The 26719-nt window shown below is 37.3% G+C and overlaps 1 protein-coding gene across 3 annotated transcripts in view; it reads right to left on the bottom strand.

Moving 5' to 3' along the window:
- The window catches only part of LOC124794678 (beta-parvin), a 110909-nt gene that overhangs the window by 34649 nt on the left and 49541 nt on the right, over positions 1 to 26719 (bottom strand). The window contains exons 1-3 of one of the 3 annotated variants that reach the window (XM_047258214.1): positions 8159 to 8503; positions 7795 to 7926; positions 4777 to 4866 (exon numbers count right to left, since the gene is read on the bottom strand). In XM_047258214.1, the coding sequence (XP_047114170.1) occupies positions 4777 to 4866; positions 7795 to 7915 (211 nt within the window). In that variant the 5' untranslated portion in view covers positions 7916 to 7926; positions 8159 to 8503. Of the gene's footprint in view, positions 1 to 4776; positions 4867 to 7794; positions 7927 to 8154; positions 8504 to 26719 lie in introns of those variants that run through there. The other 2 variants (XM_047258216.1, XM_047258213.1) reach the window with 2 other exon arrangements.

The raw sequence follows: 26719 nt of genomic DNA on the forward strand, positions 1-26719 counted from the left end.
CTGAATAAGCAGAAAAACAAATAACCCTGATAGTCACAAAGGAAGATATCAATGATGAAAGTACAGGATAAAGCTGAAAGTAAGGTACAAGCAGTTAAAAATAATTGCAAACTATACAGAAGGGAATTATGCACTCGATATCTCTGTAACATCTATCACCATCTTGCAAAACTCAAGAGTTTGTGATAATGGCATTACATCATTTAGTTATGATCACTAAACTGTCACAATTTTTTTGCTTCCATCTGCTGCTTCTATTATTATATTTACCTGTGTAAAAATTCAGTGCTGTAATGCAATAATTATTTATAAGTGATGTCAAGCGGTTATTCTACTTGCTAAAGCACGGCTACAATCACCTATGAATTATCATATGCACCTCAGTGTATTGAACATTTGCATGTTTTATAACAATTTAATGTTAATGAAACTTGTTTAAATTATTTTTAAAAAGAATTTCTATTATTGTAATGAGTAAAAGATGGGAAGTAGGAATTACTAACTCATATCTGTAAGTTTTCAACAAAAAACTTATAAGTGTTCAGCATGTCCCCACATTTATAAATTAATTTGCGATGTGTGTGTAAAATTAGTCACATAATTACAATTTATCATGCAAAATGACCCATGGAACATGTTTTTAATTAAGTAACTTATTCTACATCTATGAGGACCATTTCACTAGGAATCAGTGAAAGATACATTAAAACATTTTATTTTCTTTGTACATATTTACTGTGTAATCTTTTTCTCTGAGATGTTCTACAACTTGGAGGATCTACTCACTATGCATCCATTAGAACAAAAAGTACTTCTAACCAAATCTATCTCAACTTGTGTAATTGACCAATGAACTGCCTGCATTATTAAATAGTTTAATTACAGGAAATACTGAGATATGGATCACATCAAGCACTATGGAATAAGGGTGAACTAAAAACGGCGTATGAACTTTGCCTGATAAATTAAACTATGGCCAGCATTGGTACTTGTAAGGATATGAAGAAACTAAGAGAAATTAAATTTAGTTTTTATCAAAATGAAAATTAGATACCAAAAAAATTTCTAAGACCATATGGTCTCAAACAAATAGGTGTAGGAAAGGTTCCAGCTGAAAAGATAACACTAATATAATTGTAGAGAAAAATGAGAAGGAATGTAGAGATCCAACTAACATCAGTGATATTTTTAATCAATATTATAATATTTTTTAATCAATAAAACTAAAATACCAGATTAAAATGCATTGAAAACACATATGTATTCAGAAATAAATTACAAGGTTATTTAGTCTCTCCATTTCTACATAGCTTAAAAGAATACCTACAAGCTAAACAGTAGAGAGGATCTCCATTTAAACAAGAAGTATCTATGTATATATAAACCAGGAGTCATGAATATACAATATATTACGTACGTACTTTATATAAGAACACTGCTGATTGTTCTCTCTCTCTCTTTTCTCTCAAGTGAGAATTGGACAGGTTTAGCACTACAAAATGAGGCTGCAAAAGTGTATGCTAGTGAAGATTAATTAGAGCATGGCATACAGTGCAAAAGTGAAATAGTGAAAGTGTATAATTGTAAAAATGTGAAGATGAGTGTGTAAATTTGTGCAGTATAAAAGTGAAATTAATAACATTTTTATCTTATCCAGATTGTATTAAAGCAATCTTAGATTTGTACTGGGTATTAATTTGAGGGTAATTAAAATAAGTTTAGAGTGAATTAAGGTACTCCAGTGTTACGTTATGTGCATAAACATACTTGATATTGTCCATGTCCTGACTGTTTATACAATGGGAATTGTAAACAGATCAATTAATGAGTAAATAAATAAATAACCAATTCTTATCTTGACATCTTGAGGTGTTGGGTGTTTTGCCAGATGTCAGCATCATACATGACAATATTTTGATGACAAATCATCAGGTGCTTCCTGCAGAGAATCCTGTAGCACCTGATGACAAAGATCCACGTTGTCGAAATATTGTGCATGGACGAAGCTGATGTCTGGCAGAACATGTCAACAGATCACCAAAGAAGTCTGAAGAATTGATTCTCATGTTATTGTTTTCCTTTAGTCGGAGTCACAAACGGAGGTGGCCAAGTTCAGGCAAGTTCTTTGCACTTGACAACACGCATTCTCTGACAGCCAATAAGCATTCAGTAGTTTTCTGAGCACTTTGCTGTGACTTCCGAAGCCAGCGTGAGCATTAAATGTGATCATAGTGAGTTACTTAGTGAATTTTTATTCTATTTGTTACGAGCTGTTGTGGCTAACAACAGGGGTAAGTGACAAATTCTATATGAACAAGCAAGAGACATAATTTACAGGATACATGCTTTTCGCAAGCATGCAGCAGAAGACAGAGGACACCATGCAGTAGAAAACAGAGGACACCACACCTATCACCTGCAAGCATGCAGCAGAAAACAGAGGACACCACACCTTTCATCTGCAAATGGCAATACTGCAATCGCCCTCTGTGGCTCTACCTGTGCAGACCACCTCCATCCACAACTCTGTCTATGTATGGTACCATAAATTTTATCATATGAATAATTCATAAAATATGCAGAAGTGAGCCATATATGTCAAAGTTGACAATCCAACATGAATATACAAGACATACTCTAAAAGCAAGGACCACCTGTTATTTAAAAAAAACAACCAAAGTCATTGTTTTGATTCTATAGTGGGTGAAAACAGACAACAAAAATTGTTGCTCCTGCCTGTAGTGACGTGTATGTTATATTGCTATTCAGTTTTTGTGTGCAGAAGGATCTATAAGTTTCCCAGATTCATCAGGAGTTGTACGTAGCTTATGCACTAGTAATGAGTGAAGGTAAGGTTAGACAACTGTGTCTATACTTTAAACAAGGTTATACAGGTTGACACAAATAAAAGTGGCCCAGAGGATAGAGTTCCAGGGTACAAAGAAACATAGTAGAGGAAAGGAGCTACAGTACTAACGTGACTATAGCAGATGTCGGAAGTGACCACCATTCATCTCTTGGTACTTTTGGGCTCTGGTCAGCACGTTGCTGAAGGAGGATCAGAGCTGGACTGTTGGAATAGCTGCAGTATCATCCAAAAAGTTCTGCTACAGTTCTTGAAGACTATGAAGGTTGTTGCAATATGCCTTAGACTTGAGGGCTCCCTACACAAAGTAATCGCACACTGACAGATCAGGTGACCTGGGCCGTGACCAGACTGAACTCTGCTAACAACTCTGTCAGGCATGAAGATTGCATAAATGTGCTACATGATTTGGTATGGATCACGTGGCAAGTGTACACGTGGCCTGCACGTCACGGGGTGTGGTTATAGGCATACATTCGCTTGCTGTCATAGCCATTTATCCGAGCCATTTTTATTTGCCCCATTCTGTACAAATGTGGATGATTAAGAGCAGAATGGGAGGCCCAGTATTCAGACCAATGAAATCATGCAATACTGGGTCAAAAATTGTAATTTGACTGACGAGTAGTGTTCTGGCTAATGAATTTCTTCATACTTGATGTTCCATCATTTACACAACTGATCACAGAAAAGATAAGCTATCAAAATTTGGGAAGATGGGTATTGTAAATGAAAGTAAGATTGGTTTAAAATCACAACCAAGTCATGGTCATCAGAGGTGGAGCACAAGATTGGATTGGGGAAGGACACTGGCTATGCCATTTCAAAGACGCCATACCAGCGTTTGTCTTAAGCAATTTAGGAATATCATGGAAAACCTAAATCTGGAAAGGTGGACAGGGATTTGAATAACTGCATTCTGACCATGAGTCAAGTGACTTACCACTTTGCTCTGTAGTACTAAAACTGCTTGGCAAGCAGTACAAACAACAAAGAATGTCAAACAGACAACTGTGTTTGAGCACTACCAACAAGATACAGATGATTTGCTTTCCACATTATTACAAGTGATGAGACAATTGCCACACCAACTCAGATTCAAAACAATAGTAAATCTAGTCCAACCATTCAACTTGGCTGAACCAAAAACATTCACAGTCTCCTTACTATAAGTGGAGAAATGATATTCATCATTTACGAGGACAAAAAGGAATTGCTTTAATTGAATTTGAGTCAACAGTTACAGCTGAAGTATACTGAGAAACAACTGCCAAACATTTGTCCAGGATGGTCCTCCTCCACGACAACATGCTTCCACAAACATCTGCCAGTACTACACATAAGATTCAGCATTTCCATTGGGAACTTCTCTACCATCCACTCTAAAGCCCTGACTTCATACCCACAGACTCTCTTCTTGCACTTCAAAGAATGAGGTTATGGACAACAACTGGAAGCTAATGAGGAACTCACGGCTACCACTGTCAACTGGTTCAGTTCTCAGGTGTAGAACTTTCATGCAGTGCAATGTAATGAAAAGTGCTTACAAGTGTATGATGATTGCGTCAAAAACTGAAGAAGTTTCTAGGGAATTAAAACGGCTAATAAAAGGTTTTGCTAACTCTTTTTTATGAGTGAACAGTTTTTACGTTCGAATTATGATATGTATACAAACTAATGTGATCAAAACCAAGAGATTTGGGATAATGTTCCACATTTTTAGCAGAAGGCTAACAAATCCGTAAAAGAGTGTTGTCTGAAATGTGTTTCAGTTACTCTTTATAATTTGTTGTGAATATTTCAAGAGACAAATCATCATTTTAACAAATTATCAGTACAGTACAAAGTTGTCTTTTTATGAAGACTAATACAAAGGCATTGTTCCTTTTATCAGGAGTAGGCTAACTTACCTAGTGCATATTCCTCTGGTGGTAAATCAGGGGCTGTAGGGTTTCCAGGTGAGTCAATAGCATATTTTCCTTCTTCTTGCACCTCTTGCACTGAAACATTAAATGCCCCAAAAAGTTTAGAACAAAGCTCAATCTGAAATGCAAGGAATAAAAACAAATATTTTTAAAACTTTGAACATGAAAACATAAAACACAAGGACTATTTAAAAACATCTGCTCTCGGCCAGGTATATAAAGGGAGCCTATTGGATTACAAAACTGTTATTTCTCAACATTAGTAAACTGTCTTGTATTTTTGTACATTCCACACTGTATCAGATACAAGCAAAATGTTGTTATGTTGCTATATCACAAAATGATTTGTAAACATTTCCAGTACAGTTTTGATATTTCTCGCTCAGCAATGAGATATCTGGGAGTGTATCCTCCAGAATTTCATTGAAAGCTCTTTCAGAACACACAGAACAATATGAAAGTTTTCCTTGTCACAATTATATGTTTCTATATTATCAATACCAGCTTCTTTTCTAGAACATAAAATAAATCCAAAGCTATTCCTCTAAACTCCCAATCTTTCCTAGTTATCTCTTTATGATTCACGAAACCAAATTCATCTGTCATTTTGCTGCAAAGCAAAAAAATTGAGAGAGAGAGAGAGAGAGAGAGAGAGAGAGAGAGAGAGAGAGAGTGATCAATGGTTGCCTGGGTACACAGATTGAAGTATGGGGAGAAGAGAAAACATTGTGACACTAGGAAGGGGGAAAGAACATCTTCACAATTAAAAAAAAAAAAAAAAAACTATTAAGACCCCCCCCCCCCCACAGCCTTGGCAGCTATGGCCACTGCATCTGATTTAAGAACTAGAGAGTTGTTCAAATATACCGATTACCTCACCAGATCCTTTGGATAAGTCAATACACTTTTCCAATATAAATCTGCCACCAAAGAGAACAAGTAACTGACCAGAATGTCACTTATCGCCCAAGTCTTGAGAAATCAACACATATCAATTAAAATACACTCTTCACCAAGGCTTCTCTCGCTCTCATTGTAGTCCAAGAAGAGTGGTACCCTAATCAAAGTCATTTCTTCACCTTTCAACATCTCCATCCCTATGCTACTCTTGCTCTCAATACAGACCTTCCTCCACTCCCCAAATCTACATGTAGATACAGCAGAGTCCCGCTAATCTGAACCCCGGTAATCATCCAAACTTTCAGTTAACCCGAACATGAAAAATGTTAGTCTAAGTATGGAAAACTGTGTGGTAAATGGCTGTACATACACACTATTTTAATTTACACAGTACAGTAAACACTTATTAGAAAAATTGGCAAGAAAACATTAGTTTTAAACAATACATAACAATGCAAGAAAAACTGTCAAACCTACTAAAATACAGTGGACATTTTATCCCTACTTTTCAGATGACAAAAACTCAGTCATTGTCCTTTGGCGTAATGAAGACAGTCTGTTATATGACACATAGTTGCGCTATCATCTCATACACATCAAATCAGCAGGTGTAGCAGTGGGCTGTTGCTCCAAATAGCATAGCGCGAGGTCAAGGGCTTCTGCTGCGTCACTGTGTGGCACCAGCTCTCCTGGCTCATTGTCACTTCCGTCACAGCAGTCCACTTCTTCCTGGTCTTGAGTCACAGCACCAACTAAATCAGTGTCAGTAAAGTTCTCCACACATGCCCCATCTGCTGCCATCCACACATTTACATCTCCTTCACTAGCTTTTTCACATCCAGGGATTGTCTATCATTTGTATCAGATTTTTCTCTTCATTTTCAACTAGGTTGTCCTGAAATTCAAGAGACGTCCACAGTTTTCTCCACGATTTTTTCAGCGTATTTTCTGAAATATTCTGCCATACCTCAGTGGCCCAATAAACAACATCCTTCACATTGGTCTTTTCTATTTTGTCCACTACAGGAATGCTATCACCATGGATCAGCATTCCTAAAAATTATTTTCTGTAAATCAGTTTTAATGTTTGCAGTACACGCTCATCCATCAGCTGTAGAAGTGTTGTAACATTTGGTGGCAAAAACTTCGCCACGATTTCTTCATCAGATAATTCCTCAGTGCTGGGGATTGCACGGGGAGACAAATGATTTTCCTTAGAAAACTGTTGAACAGAGGAAACAAACAGGCTGTGAAACCAACCATTCAACAGCTTACCATCCATCCATGCTTTTTTCTGGTTGCGATAATATACGGGCAGGGACTTAAGGTTGCATTTTTTAAAAGCTCTGGGCCTAGTAGGTTTGCCGTTCAGCATTAAAGGCAGCTTGTCATTACCAGCAGCATTGCTGCATGCTAGTGATCTTTGCACATTTTAAAACCAGGAGCATGGTCTTCTACTTTTGATGCCAGGTTTTTTTATTGGCTTCTTGTGTTTCCGTAGTCTTCAGTTTACTAACCTCCAAACTTAAAGACTGTACACAATTGGGCAAAATCGTTACTAACGGTAAAACACACATAAATCTGTATTTCCAAACAATTTTTGACGGCTCTAGTCGTTTAGGCTAATTCCCACTGTTAGAGTTGGCTGTGGTGACACTTGTAGCCAACACCAATGCACTAATGGCCTTATGGTCGAGATTGCTTTGCAAAACAGACCCTTTCAAATATTACTAGGACGTGTGCGTTGGATACACATTATTGTTGTGCATCTTTTTCACACCTTCGTTGACAATTACCGATTAAATATTTCACGAAGTGTAAAGGTTCACACACCCGAAATAGGCCCAATTATCAAAGGGCGTTAACTGCTATTAAACAAAAAACCTTTACAGAAATAATTTAACTATTAGGAACACAATCCGTTGCCGGTTTACGTCTTTTATACTAAGATTCTCCAATGGCATTCTTCACTGTATTGTAATATAACACTGACAGGAAACGGCTACGCCCATTTTCAAGGGCCAAATATGGTCTGTTCTTGTGGCCAATCTATTTCAGCACCCAGACACAGTAGCAGTACATTCGAAAGAGTTCTTATCTTACCTTCTTTAATGCGCTTCTTTCTTCCTAACGTGCCAATCTTTTCCCAGAAAGATTCTTCTTTCTCATCTTTCTTTGGCGTGGCCACAGCTGGCCTAGGAGACTTTGGCCTCGGGGACGCCATGCTTGATAAACCTGTGAAGTTCGGAACAAGAAAATGTAAACATTCCACAATGCTGATCCATTTCTAGATATTTGCTGACAAGACGAAAAATGCAGTGAGCTGAACGAAACGAAAAAATTAACGCGCGCGAACATTTTTATACACTTAATACAACTTGTAAAAAATTTATATCATAAGTCGAGTAAATCAGCGGAACATTACTTCCATACCAAATCATGCAACTAAGAGGTTATACTAACTTACAATTTCCTGCAACGGGAGATGAGCGGTGAAGATGCGGCTGCTTGTCTCAGTCCTACACTTAACAATGCGCACAGTAGGGACTAGCGCTCGTGGGCGACTTTTGTGACTGTGACATCATTCTTGTCCAGTCTGTGGCTATATATGTAGATGCATGCATATCGTGACAACGGGATAACACTTTTCTCCGCCGATCCATGAATATTTGACAAAATTATTACCGCGGCGCTACGTTTTTATTGCTGCGCGCGGACTGTTGACAAAATTGTCACTCTGAATGCCATACTCTCCGCTCCCCATTTCTTTTCTGACTAATAATAAAGTGGGACGCAATCACGATATCGCACTACATGGCTGAGCACGAAGACGATATCGATAATGATCTTAAAAAACACTAGCACTTTTCAACAAAAACTTAAACGAGTGTTCAGGCACAAATCTGAAAATTAAAGGATAGGTGGAAATCAGTTGACTAATATTTTCAAGTGCTTGGGACAACTTGTGTTCAGCTGGGATTGAAAATTTTATGTTCGTATTTTTTTATGATAAGGCAGGTGTAATTCAAAGTATTCATCAAAATTCTCAACAGTTATCCGAAAATGCTGGAAAAATTTCTTTTAATGTTGTCCAAGCAAAAAACTTCCTCACTAGCCTGTCGCTCCAAAGGGGGTATACCCACAAGAGGGTATATTTCTTTATATTTTCTTTTATATCTCATGAGTTCACCATGGAGTTCACAGTATCTGTATACCTTCTCCACACAGGAATTCTGCGATAAGCGCATAGCCGGTTGTTGCGCCGACAGACACTATCAGACAGCTCACGAGGAGTTTGTTAATTTCATGTGTTGATGTCAGCTGGTAATGTGTATAGTGTTACATTACGAAATAATGTTTGTAGCCTGTAGTGTGTGCAGTAACTGGGAATGAGAAATAAATGAACAATGTAGCATTTGTCTTCTACATTATTAAATAACTTCCTTATTAGGGATAAACTGAATCAGGTAGCACTGTTGTAAACAGACTGGTCTTGTGTTTGGGAGCGTGAAGGTTCTAATATTCACCTAGCCATCGTTTTTCACGTTTTCCATTGTTTATCTAATTAACTTCAGGCAAGCATCAGGATGTTCCTAAAGTAAGGCCACAGCCAACGACCTGTCTCATCTTTGTCAAACTAGACCTGTAAGTATGTAAATACCTGTATATATGCATTTTGTTATTGTTGTTGTTATTAATATGTAATACTGGTACTATCATAAGCCGATACCCCCGTAAAACTGATCTACAAATGAATAACTACTGCTACTACGACAACTACTACTACATTGGCAATAATAGTATCGCATGAGTCAATTCAATTGCACACACTTTCTGGTATATCAATTACTCCTATGAACTTCCAGAAGAAAGTATCAGAAAATTATAAGTGATTTAAGTTAGGTTACGTTAGTGTTGTTTTAACGTCCCGTCGACAACGAGGTCATTAGAGACGGAGCGCAAGCTCGGGTTAGTGAAGGATGGGGAAGGAAATCGGCCGTGCCCTTTCAAAGGAACCATCCCGGCATTTGCCTGAAACGATTTAGGGAAATCACGGAAAACCTAAATCAGGATGGCTGGAGACGGGATTGAACCGTCGTCCTCCCGAATGCGAGTCCAGTGTGCTAACCACTGCGCCACCTCGCTCGGTATAAGTGATTTAAGTAAACTGCCAACACTCTAGAGGCAAATTTTATGTGATAAAAGAAGAGCAGTGTTGAATACATTTCTAAAATGAAACATATTCCATACACAGGATGCCAGAAGGGTTAGAAAGGAAAGAAATGAAGATGGTGTTACTCATCTCATTGATGATGACAGAGCACAAGCTCTTGTTGTATAAGGATGGGCTGGAATCCCCATGACCTTCTCATTGGTATCATCTCGCCATTTACCTTACATTATTTAGGAAAATCTGCTGTGGAAGTCCAGAAATAAATTTGAACTTCACTCATCCTGGATGTGATTTCAGTGTTGTAGTCAAAACTTGTATCTGGAAGGTTCCAAAAAACGAATATAGATATGCAAAAACAATGGTATCACATGAGAATCTCTAAAAAAAATGACCACAAATCATTAAGTGATGGAAATTTTTATGGTCCTTAGGTTGACAGCACTGACTCAATACTAGCGTGTGTTATCAACTCTATTGTTCTTTTGCCTTCACTGTGTTGGTTTGGTGAATATCCCTATTTGCAGCAGTTTTAGAGCGTTTGATTGTGACAGACCCCTAATGCATATGGATCAAGGAAGAAATGAGAGGTGTGATTCGTTTACCTTTATTATGAAAGTACTACAGTTTCTATAATGCCTTTGCCTCATATTGGCAGAGTAGAGGTGTGGAAACATGCATCATGGACTACGGAAGCCTTATTACACTCCTAAAGGTGAAACAGTGAACAGCTACTATGAGGTTCTGTGAGGTCTGAAACCCAACATCAATACGAAAAGGAGAAGGAAGCTTACAAAAGGAATGATTTTGCTTCAGAGTACCTAGCTCCAAATAATTTCCATCTTTTCGATCCAGTAGGGGGGCAACTGTGTGAATCTAAGTTTTCGTAGAATGATGAGATTCTGAAGGTGACACAAGAGTGGTTATGTGCAATGTCTGTAACCTCCCCACAAAATTTCGAAAGACAATACTTAAATGTTAATGAGAATAGAACCTAGTGTAACCTGCCAGCAATAATGTATGTCAATTCAATAAAAAATGAGAGAACTAGCAATCTGACCCATGTGTAAGCTGCCCACAAAAATGTAAGACAATTCAATGATAATGAAATCTTAGTGACAATGAAAACGCAAATAGACCGAAATGTCGATCTTAGGCCCTGTTCACTAATTAAACTCAAATTGTTACCTCAGTAAAACTGCATCTGCTCTTATTTTTCGCCATAGCTTGGAGGAAATGCATCGCAAAATTCTTTGAACTTAAGTAAATTTTTTCTTTAAGGAAATGCATGGGAAATTATCTTTCAATAAAATGTTTGTTTTGTTAAAATGCTTGGTTTGAAAACAAAATTATTATTGGGGCGATTCTTGAACAAATTAATTACACTTAAGATGCATTACATTTTCAGATGAGCGCAATGCTGCTTCATTACCTTATTTAAAAAATATACCTCGTCCTGAATCTTGACCAGAGGCCCATGTCGACGCCCGCCGACTCCTCACACACAACTGCAACTATCTCGCGCGCTACTAGCACGAACGAACTACATGCTCTCGCGACTCGCTACGTACAACAACTGTCTCGCAACAGAACAGAACTCTCGCGCGGTCAAGCGCAGACTACTAACGATAAATAACCCTCTGGTCAGAGATTCTGCCATGCCTCGCCATCGCTGCTACATAACATACGTGTTTCATAACCCTCCACTGGGGGGGGGGGGGGGGGGCAAAAATTTGGCAGCGATGGTGAGTCATTTGGACTTGCCATGAGCAACAAATTTTTTCTCAACTAATTAACTTTACAATTACAGCATATATACAGATATAGAACATGAAGGAAATATGGTGCACATGCATCAAGTACAAAACATATTAGACAATGACAAAATGTGAGTACAAAACATATTAGCAAATCAGAAAAATGTGTATACAAATTATTTGATAGATAACAAAAGTGCACACACACTGAAAAACTCTTTAGCATTTTCATAACAAATAAACGCAATGGTAAAAAACCATGTTGACAAGTGACATAAGTGCACATGCACTGCAGTTGAGAATATATCAGCAAATCACAAAATGTATTAATAAATGGCAAAAGTGCACACGCACTGTAGTACAGAACATATCAGAAAACCACAGAATATATACGTAATGAGTACAAATGGCATAATGTGCACACGCACTGAAAAACTCTCTAATATTTTTACGACAAATAAAAATAATGAGTACAAATCATATTGACAAATGACAAAAGTGCACACGCACTGTAGTACTCTCTAGTATTTTTCTACAACAAACAAACAAATCAAGGAGTGTAATAAAGTGCACATGCACTATAGAAGTCTTTAGTAATTTCAGGATAACTGATCTTATTAACAAATGAAAGGAAGTGCACACGCACTGTATATGACTTTTTCATTTTACAAGAATTAGGGAAGGAATAGGAAGGATTGCGTCATGGTTGTAGCACTTAGGTTGCACGCAGCTGCACTGAAAGTCCATGTCTTTCCACAGAAATACAACACCAAGTGAGACAATTTGCAGTTCTTTTCCCAGAAGTATTTATCAGCGTATCCAAGACACTGAAATGTCGTAGTAGTATTCCCTGTTATCATTTTGGCAGTACATCAGGTACACCAAACAGTGGGACCATAATAACGTCTTCATCGCTCACGGTGGTGGACAGCATGTCGTGTCAACACCACGCTCTTACAAGGCACACCAACGTAGAATTAGTGCAAAAACCAAATATAGTGCTCCATGATCATGAGGATGGACAGGACAAATGGATATTGCAGTAATTCAGGGTAGTTAGCTCAGAAGGTGAAGGACATTAAGTCACATAGTAGTCTTCATTGAGAATTACAGTAGTAGTTTGCGGCATTCATAGTCCAGTTATTGAACATTTCTGTACCATGTATTTAGTATTACAGAATAATGTTCATAAAATGAACTGAATATAGCAATTAGTGGCATTATGGGTAATCGTATTACAATAAACAGTAGCAGTCCTTGGCCAGTTACAAAGCATATTTAGTATGACAGAATAATGTTCAGAAAATTAACTGATTATAGTGAATATAAACCATCAGAAGTCATCATTGAAAAGGAGAGTCAATTATTGGCCTAGCATTAACATAATTCATTTAGTTATACTAATCATTGGCACTCATTGGCCAGCAAGTATTGAATAGTACAAAACATTGTTCATCATTCAGTATTATTCAGAACTCTCTTAAATGGGTAGCATTATTTGGAACTGGTGATACATTTTTTTGTTAGCAATGCATTGCTTTGGGTAATTATAAGGGAAAGCAAGAAGAAAAAAGAAAAAAAATTGCTTCTGGGTTGTTCCTGTAAATGAAAGTGTGTAACGTCATTCGTCATGAGTCAGCGGTAACAAGGTTATGAAACAAGTAGAGTATATGTAATGACATAGATTTAATGAACAACTGCTTATAGCACATTAATTTCATAAATAATGTCTCCTGCAAAAATATATAAAAAAAATGGATTATTAAGCCGAAAGAAGAAATGCATTTTGTGCTGAAAAGTAGTGAACTTCGAATTAACAGGTAGTGAAATGTGTATAAAAAATGTGTTCCATAGCTGTCCTTTCCAAAACCTTCAGTCATTATACTATGCAATATAACACCTGCTGTCAAGGCGAACTGCAACAAATACTTAAATAACTACATAGCATAAATACATAACTTCAATATTATCCTCATCTGTAAAGAAAAAACTTCATTATCCATCACTTCATTATCCATATTATCATAACTTCATTATTATCATCACCTGTAAAGAAAAACTTCATTATTCATAGTAGCGTATTCTTCATCATTACTCTTCATCAGCATTCATTATCATCTGCAAAAAATCACTTCATTACTCATTACACAACTATTCCTTATCTCTAGAATATTTCATCACTAAAACTAAGATGTGTAGTTCTGTCTGACAGCCTGCATCAATCGCCTTGTATTCTGAAAGAAAAAATTAGTTAAGACTGCTATTCTATGATGTGTAGTATATTCTTGTTAATGCTTGTTAATTCTGATCCATTTACTCTTCCTCATAAGGTTTTTGCATCTTCTTTCGTCTATTCCGTAGTTGAAATTCCCATTTCTGTTTAATTTATTTACTTTACACGTTATTTCTTTCTGAAAATGATGAACAAAGATTAATGTCGTGCATTTACATCATATACTCACTAAATAATGACTGGTTTATAGTAACATAATTAAGCATACAGCATAACATGACAGAAAACGTAATATGTCAAAGACATTGACAGTGTTCAGATGCAAAAATGTACACAGAGTATCACAATGCAGCAGCAAAAAAATGTAAAACAGTCACGATGTTGAGATATCATAGGGCAAAAAAAAATGTCAAAGTCAACTGGTGTTTGCTATATCCTAACCATTTCATAGTGCATACAAACAAAACATGAAAACAATCGTACATACATAAAAAAGAAAAATGGAAAATGTGCACAGTCTGATGTGTAACGACAAGAAGAGCGATCTGCTAACCTTACCTTGCCGAGCACTTGTCAAGAAAAAATACGATAATCATCAATAATTAGTCATGTGAATATAATTGCATAAGTGGTCATAAAAATTAGTAAATGGCATCATAGCATGTTACATCATAAAGTGTCTTCATTCAGTAAAGGGTTTAATATTGGATATGTGTTGGTTTCCTTTCGATTTTCTGGTTCTCAGAGTTTCGACGTGTACAACATTGGGGTGAGGAATGCTGCGAATCCGATATGGACCTGCGTATAGAAGTTCAAATTTACTGCACTTACCTTTTATTCTGCTGGAGAAATAGTGTGTACGTACTAATATCTTATGTCCAATGTGAAAGTCTCGGCATGTACAAACCTGTTTTTGCTGTCTTCTCCGGCGCTCTGCGGCACGTTTGATGTTGTTCAGCGCAATGTCAATGATTTCGTGGTGTCGTAATCGACGAGATGTAGGAAAGTTTACTAATTCTTTAATTTTGTTTGGTGGTTCAATGTTTTTCAGTATAACAGACGGAGATAGCATAGTGGATTCATTTGGAATGGAATTAATTACATCTTGGAATGAGAATATGTGTGTGTCCCAATCAATATGTCTTTTGTGGCAGTATATTCTACACAGTTTACCAATTTCTTTCATTAATCGTTCACAGGGGTTCGAAGAAGCATGGTACTTGGATATATAGATCGTAGAAATGTTTCTAGCTCGTAACATGCGTGTCCATATAACAGAACGAAATTGTGATCCATTGTCAGAAATTACTTTCATCACATGCCCTACATGAAATAGAAAATGTTTTACAAATGCTTTCAAAACAGTTTTAGCAGTAGCTTTGCGTAACGGAGTGAAAGTAACAAATTTTGAAGTGAGCTCAACAGCGACAAATATGTAGCAAAAACCTCTATTAGTTCTCGGAATTGGACCAAAAATTCCTACAGCGGCCATATGTCTCAATTTAACAGGTACAATTGGATGTAATGGAGGAATGTGTGACGTTGTGTCTGACTTAGCTTTCTGGCAAATTTTACATAACGCTAAAACTCGTCGTATACGTTTTTCCATGTTGGTAAAATAACAGTTCTGTCTCAGTCTAAGAAAACATTTTCTGGCTCCGTAATGTGCGTAACTTAAATGAGTATACCATATTAATTTGTTAACCAGTTCGTCAGGAATGAATAGTAACCAATTATTGCTGTCAGGGTGAGAGCGGCGAAACAGAATGTCATTGCGTACAGTGTAATGGTTTCTAATCGTAACATTATTCTTATCTTGCCAAAGGTGTTTCATTTCTTTCCACACATTGTCTTTATTTTGCTCTTTTGCTATGTCCTGTAATGACGACGAAATAAAATTTTCAAATGCAACTTGCTGAATGTACATAACACTGAAATTTGCTTTGCAGAAGTTGATTGCGATGTCTTGCTGATTGTTGCTGAGAGAACGAGAAAGTGCGTCTGCTATAACATTTTGTGTGCCGGGAATGTGAACAATCGTAAAATTAAATTCCCGTAAATAAAGTTTCCATCTGCTTAATCTGTCGTGAGTGAATTTAGCCGAAAGTAAAAATTGTATAGCTCTGTGATCTGTGTAAACGGTGGTATGTCTGCCATAAAGAAAGTGCTGAAATCTCGTAAAAGCCCATACAACACATAATGTTTCCAATTCTGTAACGGAATAATTTCGTTCAGCTGGCGACAAGATGCGGCTTGCAAATGCGATGTTTTTAATTACTGTAGAGCCATCTTCTTCAATTTCCTGGAAAATATGTACGCCTAAAGCGGTGTTAGAACTGTCGGTGGCAATGGAAAAATTTCTGGTAAGATCTGGGTGCGATAAAAGTGGCGCATTCAACAAGGCATGTTTCAGGTTCACGAATTCAGAATGTGCTTGCTTATCCCACGACCAAATAGCATTTTTACCTGTTAATTGGCATAATCTAGGTGTGTCTAAAGCAGAGTGATGAATAAATTTGCGAAAAAAGTTAATTAAGCCCAAAAAACTGTGTAAGTGTTTCTTCGTCGTAGGAACAGTAATGTCACGTAGAGCTTGAAGTTTTTCCGGAACTGGCGCAATGCCTTCTGCTGAAATTACATGTCCAAGAAATTTTATAGAAGTTTTGCCAAAGTGCGATTTACTAAGATTAACTGTGAGTCCTTGTGCACAAAAAGTTTGCAACAGACGTTCTAAAATCAGATTGTGTTCAGACCAGTTAGCTTCTGCAATAAGAATGTCGTCTACGTACGTCGTGATAATATTTTTCATGCAAACGTGTGTCGGATGGCGTCAAAATTAATAGCATTTTTCGTGAACAAGATTCTGCGTGTCAAAATTATTGCTTACGTTACTGGAAGATGCAACCTGTACAGTCTCTAGTCAGATTCTATCTGACATGTTATTATTATCTGGAGGATGTTGTGGCATTTCTACTATTTGAACTGTTCTATTACTTCTTCCTGAAGTATTACGCTCTGGATAATACCTACTGTCGGGTTCATTCATGAGAATATGTTCTTGCGGATGATTTTGCTGTTGGAAAGACCGACTGTTATTATATGTACGCTGATAATTGTGCTCATCGTTTTTACGTCTGTCGTGATAGTCATTCCTATACGGTGCATTGCGATAGGAATTGTAATACTGTCTTCTCTGTACATAGTTATTTCCTTGCTGCCGTGCGTTACTATTTGTTGGATCTGGGACTATACGTGCACGCGGCGAAACATTAAAGCTTGGTTGACCTTGTGCATATCATTATTGGTTAGGTATGCTAACCGGCTCGTTTTGTTGCTGTTGTTGTGAAAAACCTCTATTGTTACTAATATGTGATTCCTGTTGCTGAAAATTTTGCCGATATTGATAATTAGAATTTTGTCTGTTATTAAAGTTCTGGTGGTTGTCGTTCCTAAAAAGTCTGTTACTTTTGCTATTGAAATTAAGTGCCTGATCATAATTACTGTAAGTTTGTTGGCCTTGGTTGTTATATGAAAAATTTTTGTTCACGAAGGAATAATCTGATTGCTGCACTTCTAAAAGTTGCAACAGATCTCTGAATGCTGAAATGTTTTCCTTCTGCTGACCCGTTAGAAGTGACACTCTTAATGACCATGGTAATTTAGAAATGCATAATTGAATGAGTGCAGATTCACTATATGGTTCACTTAGGTACTGGTTTTGTTGCACCATGTGCTCAAAAAATTGCGTCACACTGGGAAAATTTGAGTTCTCATAATTTGGTAAGCTAATTAACTGATCTTTAATTCCGCGCTGTGTCGTCTTCGACCAATGCGCTGACAGAAAAGCATTCTGAAATTCTTCTACTGAATAACATTGTCTCGCGATCGGTCTCATACGAGTTGCTGGTTCGCCTTCCAAAAAACTGCAAATAAATTCAAGTTTATGCGTAACGGGCCAAGTCGGTGGAAAAGCAAAGCTAAACTGTTGTATCCAATCCAGTGGGTGAACCTGTGTTCTGTCATTTTTAAACACTTTAAATTTTCTCACTGACAGAAAATGTTTATAATCAAATGTGCCGTCTCTGTATGATGGAACAGGTTCATGATTGTAAGAGAATCTATTTCTCAGTGTCTGTTCGGAATCTAAGTCGTATACTCTCTGTTGATTACCTAAATTATGCGCACTGCGTGAGTCTGACAAATGTTCGCAAAGTGGCGTCTGCTGTGATGTGTTATTAACTGAAATATTTTTCATCTCTGTTACTTCTTGCTGTAAACTTGACAATTTTCTACGCAACGTGTTATTAGACGAATCGATCTCATTAATTGTCTGCTGTAGATTTTGAAATTCAGGTGTGTGATTAAATGAAACCGGTGAAGTATCGTCTGATTTGCTGTCATTATTACTTTCAATAGCGTCAATACGACTGGCCAATTCATCACATTTTTCAGTCAGTATTTTTACCTGATCATCGCTTTTAGTGTCAGAAGTATTAATCTGTTTTTGTAATTTACGTGTGGTTTCGTTCAATTTTTTAATGTCAGCTTTGATGACATCGCAATCCTGTGTTATTTCTAATTGTTCAAATCTGTCTGTCACTGTCTGAATATCTGCTGTGTGTGTATCTGTTTTTGATTTAAGATCAGAAATTTCATCACGTAATTCCGCGTTCAACTGTTCGATGGTATTAATTTTGTCGGACACTGTAGCAATATTGTTGTCTATGTATCTTTTTGCTTTCGCAAACATTTTACGTTTGTCTTCCTGTCTCTGTGCAGTGATTGTTTCCATTACCTGACGTTTTACTTTATTTTGATCCTGAATAAATTTGCGGAAACGCGTATCACTGTTTTGTGAAGATTAAAACGTTCGTCAATCTGAGTGTTCTGTTGGTCGAATTTCGCGTCAATCTTTTCATCCATTGTGTGCGAAAGTTCTGCTGTCATTGCTTTAAACTCGTCGCGTAATTGTGTAGCCTTTTCAGAGCATTGTATAGCGGCTCCGCTAACTTCCTCTCTAAGTGTTTCTGTTGTAGCTGTTTGCATTTCCCTTAATTCTTGCGCAACAGATCTAATTTCTTCGCTACTTTTTCTTGAACAAGCCTCAATTTCCTCACGTAACTGTTCCTTAGTATCATGACACTGCGCGGCAACGGCTGTAATCTGCGCGCTAAGCTGTCTAGAATTGTTGTCTAATTTTTCATTAAGGCTGTCATGATTTTCATTAAGCTGTTTGATCTGTTCACAAAGCTGTCTGGAAATGTTGTCTTGTTTTTCACTAAGTTGTTTGAGATCTTCATTATTATTGTCTAGTTTCTCATTCTGTTGTTTGGCCTGTTCACTAAGTTGTTTGAAATCTTCACTCTGTTGTCTGAAACTTTCTTTAAATTGTTTGTTATCTTCGCTATTTTGTAGCAATATTGCCATAATTTGATCCGAAATAACATTACCTACTCCATTCTCTGTACTGTTTGACGGTGTATTTGCAATTGTCGCGTTTTGTGTGACCATTTGGTCATTCTGTAATTTACAAAAACGTTTATCAGTCGGATGTACACTGTCAGACACTATTTCGGAATTAAATAAATCCGTCGTACTTTCAGTACATTGTCCATTTTCATTAGAAAAATTTGTCTGTACATTATTTGAATTTTCCAAACCGAGTGTATTAAGCTGAGCAGCGCTCATTCCAACAGAACGCCCCACGTCATCAATTGTCGTCAAATTAACAGAGGCGACAATTGAGTTCGTTTGTTCATCAGTAAGATAATAATCATCATTAGTGGCTGGAACGCATTGATTGTCAGTGAACGCAGGATTGGCATCATTACACCGCGTGTCACAATTACTATGGGTCACGTTGTTTAAGTCGGTAATTTCATTCATAATACCTCGCGATACACTATTCATAGTCTTTCGCGGCATTTTTACAATAGTCACAATTATTCACAAATGAAATAAGCAAAAATGCAAAAAGCAACAAACACAAATACAACAGAGCAACGAATTGCCGATGATCTGAGGAAAGAAAGTCACAAAATTAGTAAAAGCGTTGCGCCAAATGCTAATTATATGTAAGCAAATAAGAGCAGATATCTGACTACGTTTCAGAAGATTCTCAACGAAATACGATCCTGGTTCGGGTGTCGCCAAGTGTAACCTCCCCACAAAATTTCGAAAGACAATACTTAAATGTTAATGAGAATAGAACCTAGTGTAACCTGCCAGCAATAATGTATGTCAATTCAATAAAAAATGAGAGAACTAGCAATCTGACCCATGTGTAAGCTGCCCACAAAAATGTAAGACAATTCAATGATAATGAAATCTTAGTGACAATGAAAACGCAAATAGACCGAAATGTCGATCTTAGGCCCTGTTCACTAATTAAACTCAAATTGTTACCTCAGTAAAACTGCATCTGCTCTTATTTTTCGCCATAGCTTGGAGGAAATGCATCGCAAAATTCTTTGAACTTAAGTAAATTTTTTCTTTAAGGAAATGCATGGGAAATTATCTTTCAATAAAATGTTTGTTTTGTTAAAATGCTTGGTTTGAAAACAAAATTATTATTGGGGCGATTCTTGAACAAATTAATTACACTTAAGATGCATTACATTTTCAGATGAGCGCAATGCTGCTTCATTACCTTATTTAAAAAATATACCTCGTCCTGAATCTTGACCAGAGGCCCATGTCGACGCCCGCCGACTCCTCACACACAACTGCAACTATCTCGCGCGCTACTAGCACGAACGAACTACATGCTCTCGCGATTCGCTACGTACAACAACTGTCTCGCAACAGAACAGAACTCTCGCGCGGTCAAGCGCAGACTACTAACGATAAATAACTCTCTGGTCAGAGATTCTGTCATGCCTCGCCATCGCTGCTACATAACATACGTGTTTCATGTCACAAAGCATCTTCCAAGATAAAGTTTGGAAGCTTGTCAAGAGGTGAACCAAGTGCCTAGTGGTTGACTGAGATAATGTAGAGAAATTATGTTACTTGCAACGTTGTTTACTCAATAATAAAATTTCTTTTCTTTAAAAGAACTGCCTTTATTTTTTACTTGTCTTTGAGACACAGTATATGTACATCACAATCTGCTAAACATGTTTGACAGTGTCTTGATACACTCATCATAAGATAGTGTAAGAATTCTACTTACAATCGATCCAATTCCTAGGAATGAGTGATACACATTAATGACACTTGTAGCATGTGGACCAATTTCTCAACAACTCAATAGATCGTTTGTGTGGAAGCTATAATTCCTGAGATAGCTATGAGCTCTCAAAACTAATATTTTGCAAATATTGCTGATTTTGTAGTGCAGTTAAATATTCTTGGTATACCTTTTACTGATATACCATGAACATTATATAAGCTACAGAACCATGCCTAAACCCTAAAAATTACACTTTGTGGCATATTCAACACAGCTGAAACTGTATACTGTGTCTGACCTAATTCAAGGGGTAAGAGTGCTCTATCTTACAAAATATTATCCAAATAATGTCTTTGAGGCTTTACATTGTGAACTCTACAGCAAAAGTGCAATCTAAACTAAAACTTTATGAGTTTGGTGAATTGCTGTGACTTTTCATTGGGCACCAATTTCAGTAAGGGAATAGTCCTTTCATACATACATTGCACAATTGGGAATGGTGGAAAAATTTACAGCAAATGCTCGCTTTTTCTCTTTCTATTTTTCTCCTGCTCTGGCTATGGTTAATTTTAAAACATGAATGTAAAACTGAATCACATGAAAGAATCCACCAACCATTTGTTTACTTTTTGTTCCTAAATCGTGAAAAAAAATCATTGTAATAATGTGCAGAACCAAGTAAATGATAGCCTATCTGCAATCTCATTAATCGTTATACTGCTTTCACAGGTTTTATTCTTGTTCAACAGCGTCACCCTTGTGCTTACTGTAAGTATTATAGTTAACAACAGTTGCGTTGAGAGAACAAATCGACTGGAAATACCTGGTAAAGACAACAGTAAACGATATTACAACATATGTCACCATTTTCATCTTCTGGAGATGATTTATTATATATATTGTTACAGCAGAATCAGTAGGAGCCTGATGATACTGTCATATTGACAATTCAGAGGAGACAAGATTAAAAGATACATTTAGCTAGCTCTTGGCTCTCGACTGTATGCTACAGATATTGCTCAAGTCAAGAAAATGGAAATTGCATACACAAGTTATGTGAACAGTTCCTAAAATAGCTGTTTAACTTCAACACTGAATATAATTCTGCTTCATAGAATATAACACATTTGAACAAGAAATTGATAACATTAAGAGTAAATGATTCATTGGTAACAAATGTGTGCAGTGTTGTAAACTTTCAACGAGCATTTTATAACGATTGCTGAATATATTGAGTTGTCAGCTTCAGCAGATGATTCCATGGGATACCTCAGAGAAATTATTGCAAACAGATTCATTAATATGAGTATGGCCTTCACTACACCAGTAGAAGTAATGTCCACCATAGAATCTCTAAAATTAAAACATATTGTGGTTATGATAAAATATCAATGAAGTTAAGTAAAGAGTGTGCTTCTTCGGGTAGTAACATATTAAGCTATCTGTGTAACCAGTCGTTTATCAGTCAAATATTTCCTGAATTTTTGAAATACAATGAAGTTTAGCTTTTGTTTTAAAAAATGAGGTAAAGAAATATAGTCAAATTTCCACTTAGTTTCACTTTTGTCAGCAGTCCCGAAAATTTTAGAAAAAGTAATATACAATCGGCTTTTTAACCATCTGACAGTAAATAATATATTGCCAAAGCCACTGTTTGTATTACTAAAGAATTATGATATTGAGAAGGCCATTTACACATATAGTGAGAATATAATCAATTCCTTTGACAATAAATTGCAGACTACTGGTATATTCTATGATCTGTCAAATTCATTTGACTGTGTAAATCACAATATGCTTTCAAGTAAATTAGAATATTGTGATGTAACAGGAAATGCTGCAAAGTGGTCATGTCCTATATCTCTGATAGGAAACATAGGATGTCATTAAGAAAAAGATATGTGTTATGCTATTTGCCCCACCCTCTTGGGCAGTTATTACATGTGGTAGCCCACAAGGTTCCATCTTAGGACCCTTACTTTTCCTTGTCTATGTCAATGACCTTTCATCTCTAACATTGCAAGATGCCATGTTTGTTTTATTTGCAGATGGTACAAACATTGCAATAAATAGCATATCAAATATCGTCATAGAAATATCAGTTAATGAAATTTTCATGGACATTAATAAGTGTTTCCTAACCAATTCTTTAAAACTAAACTTTGAAAAAACACATTACATGAAGTTCAGAACTTGTAAGAGGTTTGACGCCAGTATAAGCCTTAAGAATGATGACATATATAGAAATTGACAGTATTAAATTTCTGAGGTTACAGATTAATAATAAGTTCAACTGGGAGGAACACACCAAAGTGCTTAAACAAATCTCTACCTGCAATTGAAATGTTGTCAGACACAGGTGATATAAAAACAAAAATGTTGGCAAAATATGCTTACAGTAGTGCTGCTGCCTAGTGTTTCAGTAAAAGTCTTCAGTAAAAGAAATGAGTAGTAGCATAGAAGCTGCCGTGGAGCATTGGCAGCTGGTAGCCGTCAGTGTGGTGACGTGTGGGCCACAATGACAGACACACAAGGGAATTGCGAATCCAGGAGAGCTGAGCAAAACAGTAAATTGCACCACACAGTGGTAATGATGTAGCCAGCAGGTTGATCTCACCATACCAGGACAGGTAAATTATGGGCAATGTGACTAGGCGCGCTAGAGGTATATAAATAAGCCTGGAGTTTGAGGCAGGGATCACTTCTCGTCCTGAAAACCAGCAGCACCACCATGACACCAGAGCTATGCAAGACAGCAAGACAAATGGGCTCTGCCAGCAGCAGCCGTGAATTTGAGACTGAGCTGTGCATAGCACTGGCACTAAGTCTTGCACACTACTTGGTGCCACAGTCCTGCTGAACTGTCATTAGAGACTGCCGCCATAGACACTAAACTCTTAGAGGTACTCGGCACCACAACACCAGGTACTATCTGGCTCTGGTGCAACTGCAGTGGCTTGAACCCCTCTACAGCTGTGCACAGGGCCAAGGAGTCAGTCCCCAAATAGAACACTATTTCAGCACAATATGTCACACTGCTGACATCAATAGCCCTGGCCTCCATGGGCTACCAGCCTCAGCAGTTCCGGGCACCAGCTCAGCAGCTATGGGCAGAAACCACAACCCATTCATCGGCACCAGCCATGGGCTATGGGGAAAGGGGTGCTTGAATCATTACAATATGTATTGAAGTCAATAAAAGTCAATCTTAATTGTCAACAGTGTTTTCACTGATGACCCACCTTACATCTTTCGAGAATGGATTCAGTCACTCCTCAGAGGTGTCAGTAGTGCCGACATTGCCATTATCAGCAGTAGAAGGTTTGCAACCTTGCATCAGTGATATCCAAGCCAGAGCCTACACTGTCTTCATTTGGGTTGAATGGGACTGTTTTTCGTTCTTGTGTTGTCATGGGATTGAAACTTAGGGGGCGTGGTTATATGAGGGTTATCTTCAGGAGGCCAGAGGAACCAGCTGAAGGGAAAGTGTGGAGATGATGGTTAGTATGTGGAGCAACTTGCTTTGGCGTTCTACCACTTGTGCCAAATCAGTAACAGTTAATTGCTTTCCAAATAATCGTTTTGGGCACATGGTCAAACAATGTGGAAATGCAGGTGGCTAATATTAGGCAAAATAAGTAGGCTGGTAGAGTGCTCTGTGACTACCTGTTCTGTCTGGGTTATTAGTAGACTATTGCTTTGTGTTGTTTTGAGGTATTATTTCTGAGTTGCAAAGCTGAGTAAGCAGGAGGCAGTGGCAAAATCAGAGACAGAAGGAATCACCTATGAGGAGGCTGTAAAGTCGTGGTGAGACAGTTGGCTCAGTTAAGGGCAGATAAATTAGTGGCAGATAATAAGCTGGCAGAGAAAGATTAGGAAACAGATGTGTTAATGTCACAGACTCCAGGAGTGTATCTGACTGTCGCTAATCCTGTTTATCCCTTCTCTTGTAGAATGTCTGAGGATCTGTTGGCATTTGACAGAGTTGGTGAAGTCTTTTGTTAGGTGCCCAGATGTGCTACACAATGCACAGACTTTTAACCAATTCAGGCAGGGGCTACAGCAAAGGTACATGAAGCAGAACTGTGTCCTGTAGTAGTTGGTGTTAGAGCTGCACCTTATTTAAATTGAAGTCAGCTGATAGGTATACCTGCTTAAAGGAAGTCACTCTAAGGGCTCACCTTCTGAGGATGTAATGTTTCCAAGTAGAGAAGAAATCAGCATATTTCATCAAGAAGTATTAGAGATAAAGTTAGTGAACTGCTTATAGATGTTGACTCTGAAATTATTGGTATATCAGAGCACCACTTAAATAATTTGACAATTCAGAGGCTTCCTGTACCACTCTACAGATTAGCTGGCTGTTTCTCAAGGAGTTCCTTGCGGTGTGGGGGAGTGGCTATGTATGTAAAAAACAGTATTCCATATGAGTCCATAGACATACCACGACATTGCACTGAACAAATATTTGAATGTTGTGCAGGTGCAGTTGAATTTTGCGAAAGTAAAATTCTAATTTTTGTTGTTTATAGGTCCTATAACTCTGACTTCAGAGCATTTCTGCTCAAGCTACAGAGTGTTCTTGATTACTTTGTAGGAAGTACCAGAAATTAGTTATATGTGGTGGCTTCAATATAATTTTTTTATATGATGGTTCGAGAAAATAGGATATTGGTAGATCTCCTAAATTCATATGATATGATGCAGACTGCGTTTTCTCCAACTAGGGTGCAGGGGAACAGTAGCACAGGCATAGACAATATTTTTATTCATTCTTCATGATTAGATGGACATTCAGTTAGTAAAAGCATGAATGGCATTACAGACCATGAAGCACAAATGTTAACACTAAAAGGCTTTTGTACTCAAACCAATGTCATATTTAATTACAAACTACGAAGGAAAGTTAATCCAACAGCGATATAGAGTTTTTTAAATCTTGTCAAGGAACAAGAGTGGCAGGATGTTTATAGCGCTGGTAACATAGATGATAAATACAATGCTTTCCTCAACACATTTCTCATGCTCTTTGAGAGCTGCTTTCCATTAGAACATTCTAAATGGGGTACTAGCAGTAATGGGCAGCCCGGGTGGCTGGCTAGTGGGATAAGGATATCATGTAGAACAAAGCGAGAATTATATCAAAATGTTAGAAGTAGTCACAATCAAGCTACAGTATTGTGAGGTGCATGAAAATGTTGTTGAGAAGGCAAAGAGTATGTGGTATGCAAATACAATAGCTAATTCACAGAATAAAATTAAAACCATATGGTCAGTTGTCAAGGAAGTGTCTGGTTAGCAGCACAAGGTCGACGATATAAAGTCAGTTCGCAGTAAAAATATTTCTGTTACTGATAAATGAGATATATGTGTAGAGTGTTTAACAATTATTTTCTAAGCGTTTCTGGTGAATTACATAAAAATTTAGTTTCTACGGGAAATCATATAACTTTCTTGGCAAGTGCCTTTCCGAGATTAATGTCTGAAATACTCCTCTGTGATACAGACAAGAGGGAGATTGAGTCAATAATTAAATCATGGAAGACTAAGGACTCTCAAGGTAATGATGGAGTGTCTAGCAGAATATTAAAGTACTGTGCTGCACATGTTTGCCCTGTATTTAGCCATATTTGAAATTTTTCCTTTAGGAATGGTCAGTTTCCTGAGCGATTAAAGTACTCAGTAGTAAATGC

The sequence above is a fragment of the Schistocerca piceifrons genome, chromosome 4 (genome assembly GCF_021461385.2).
Source record: "Schistocerca piceifrons isolate TAMUIC-IGC-003096 chromosome 4, iqSchPice1.1, whole genome shotgun sequence".
Taxonomy (NCBI): Eukaryota; Metazoa; Arthropoda; class Insecta; order Orthoptera; family Acrididae; genus Schistocerca; species Schistocerca piceifrons.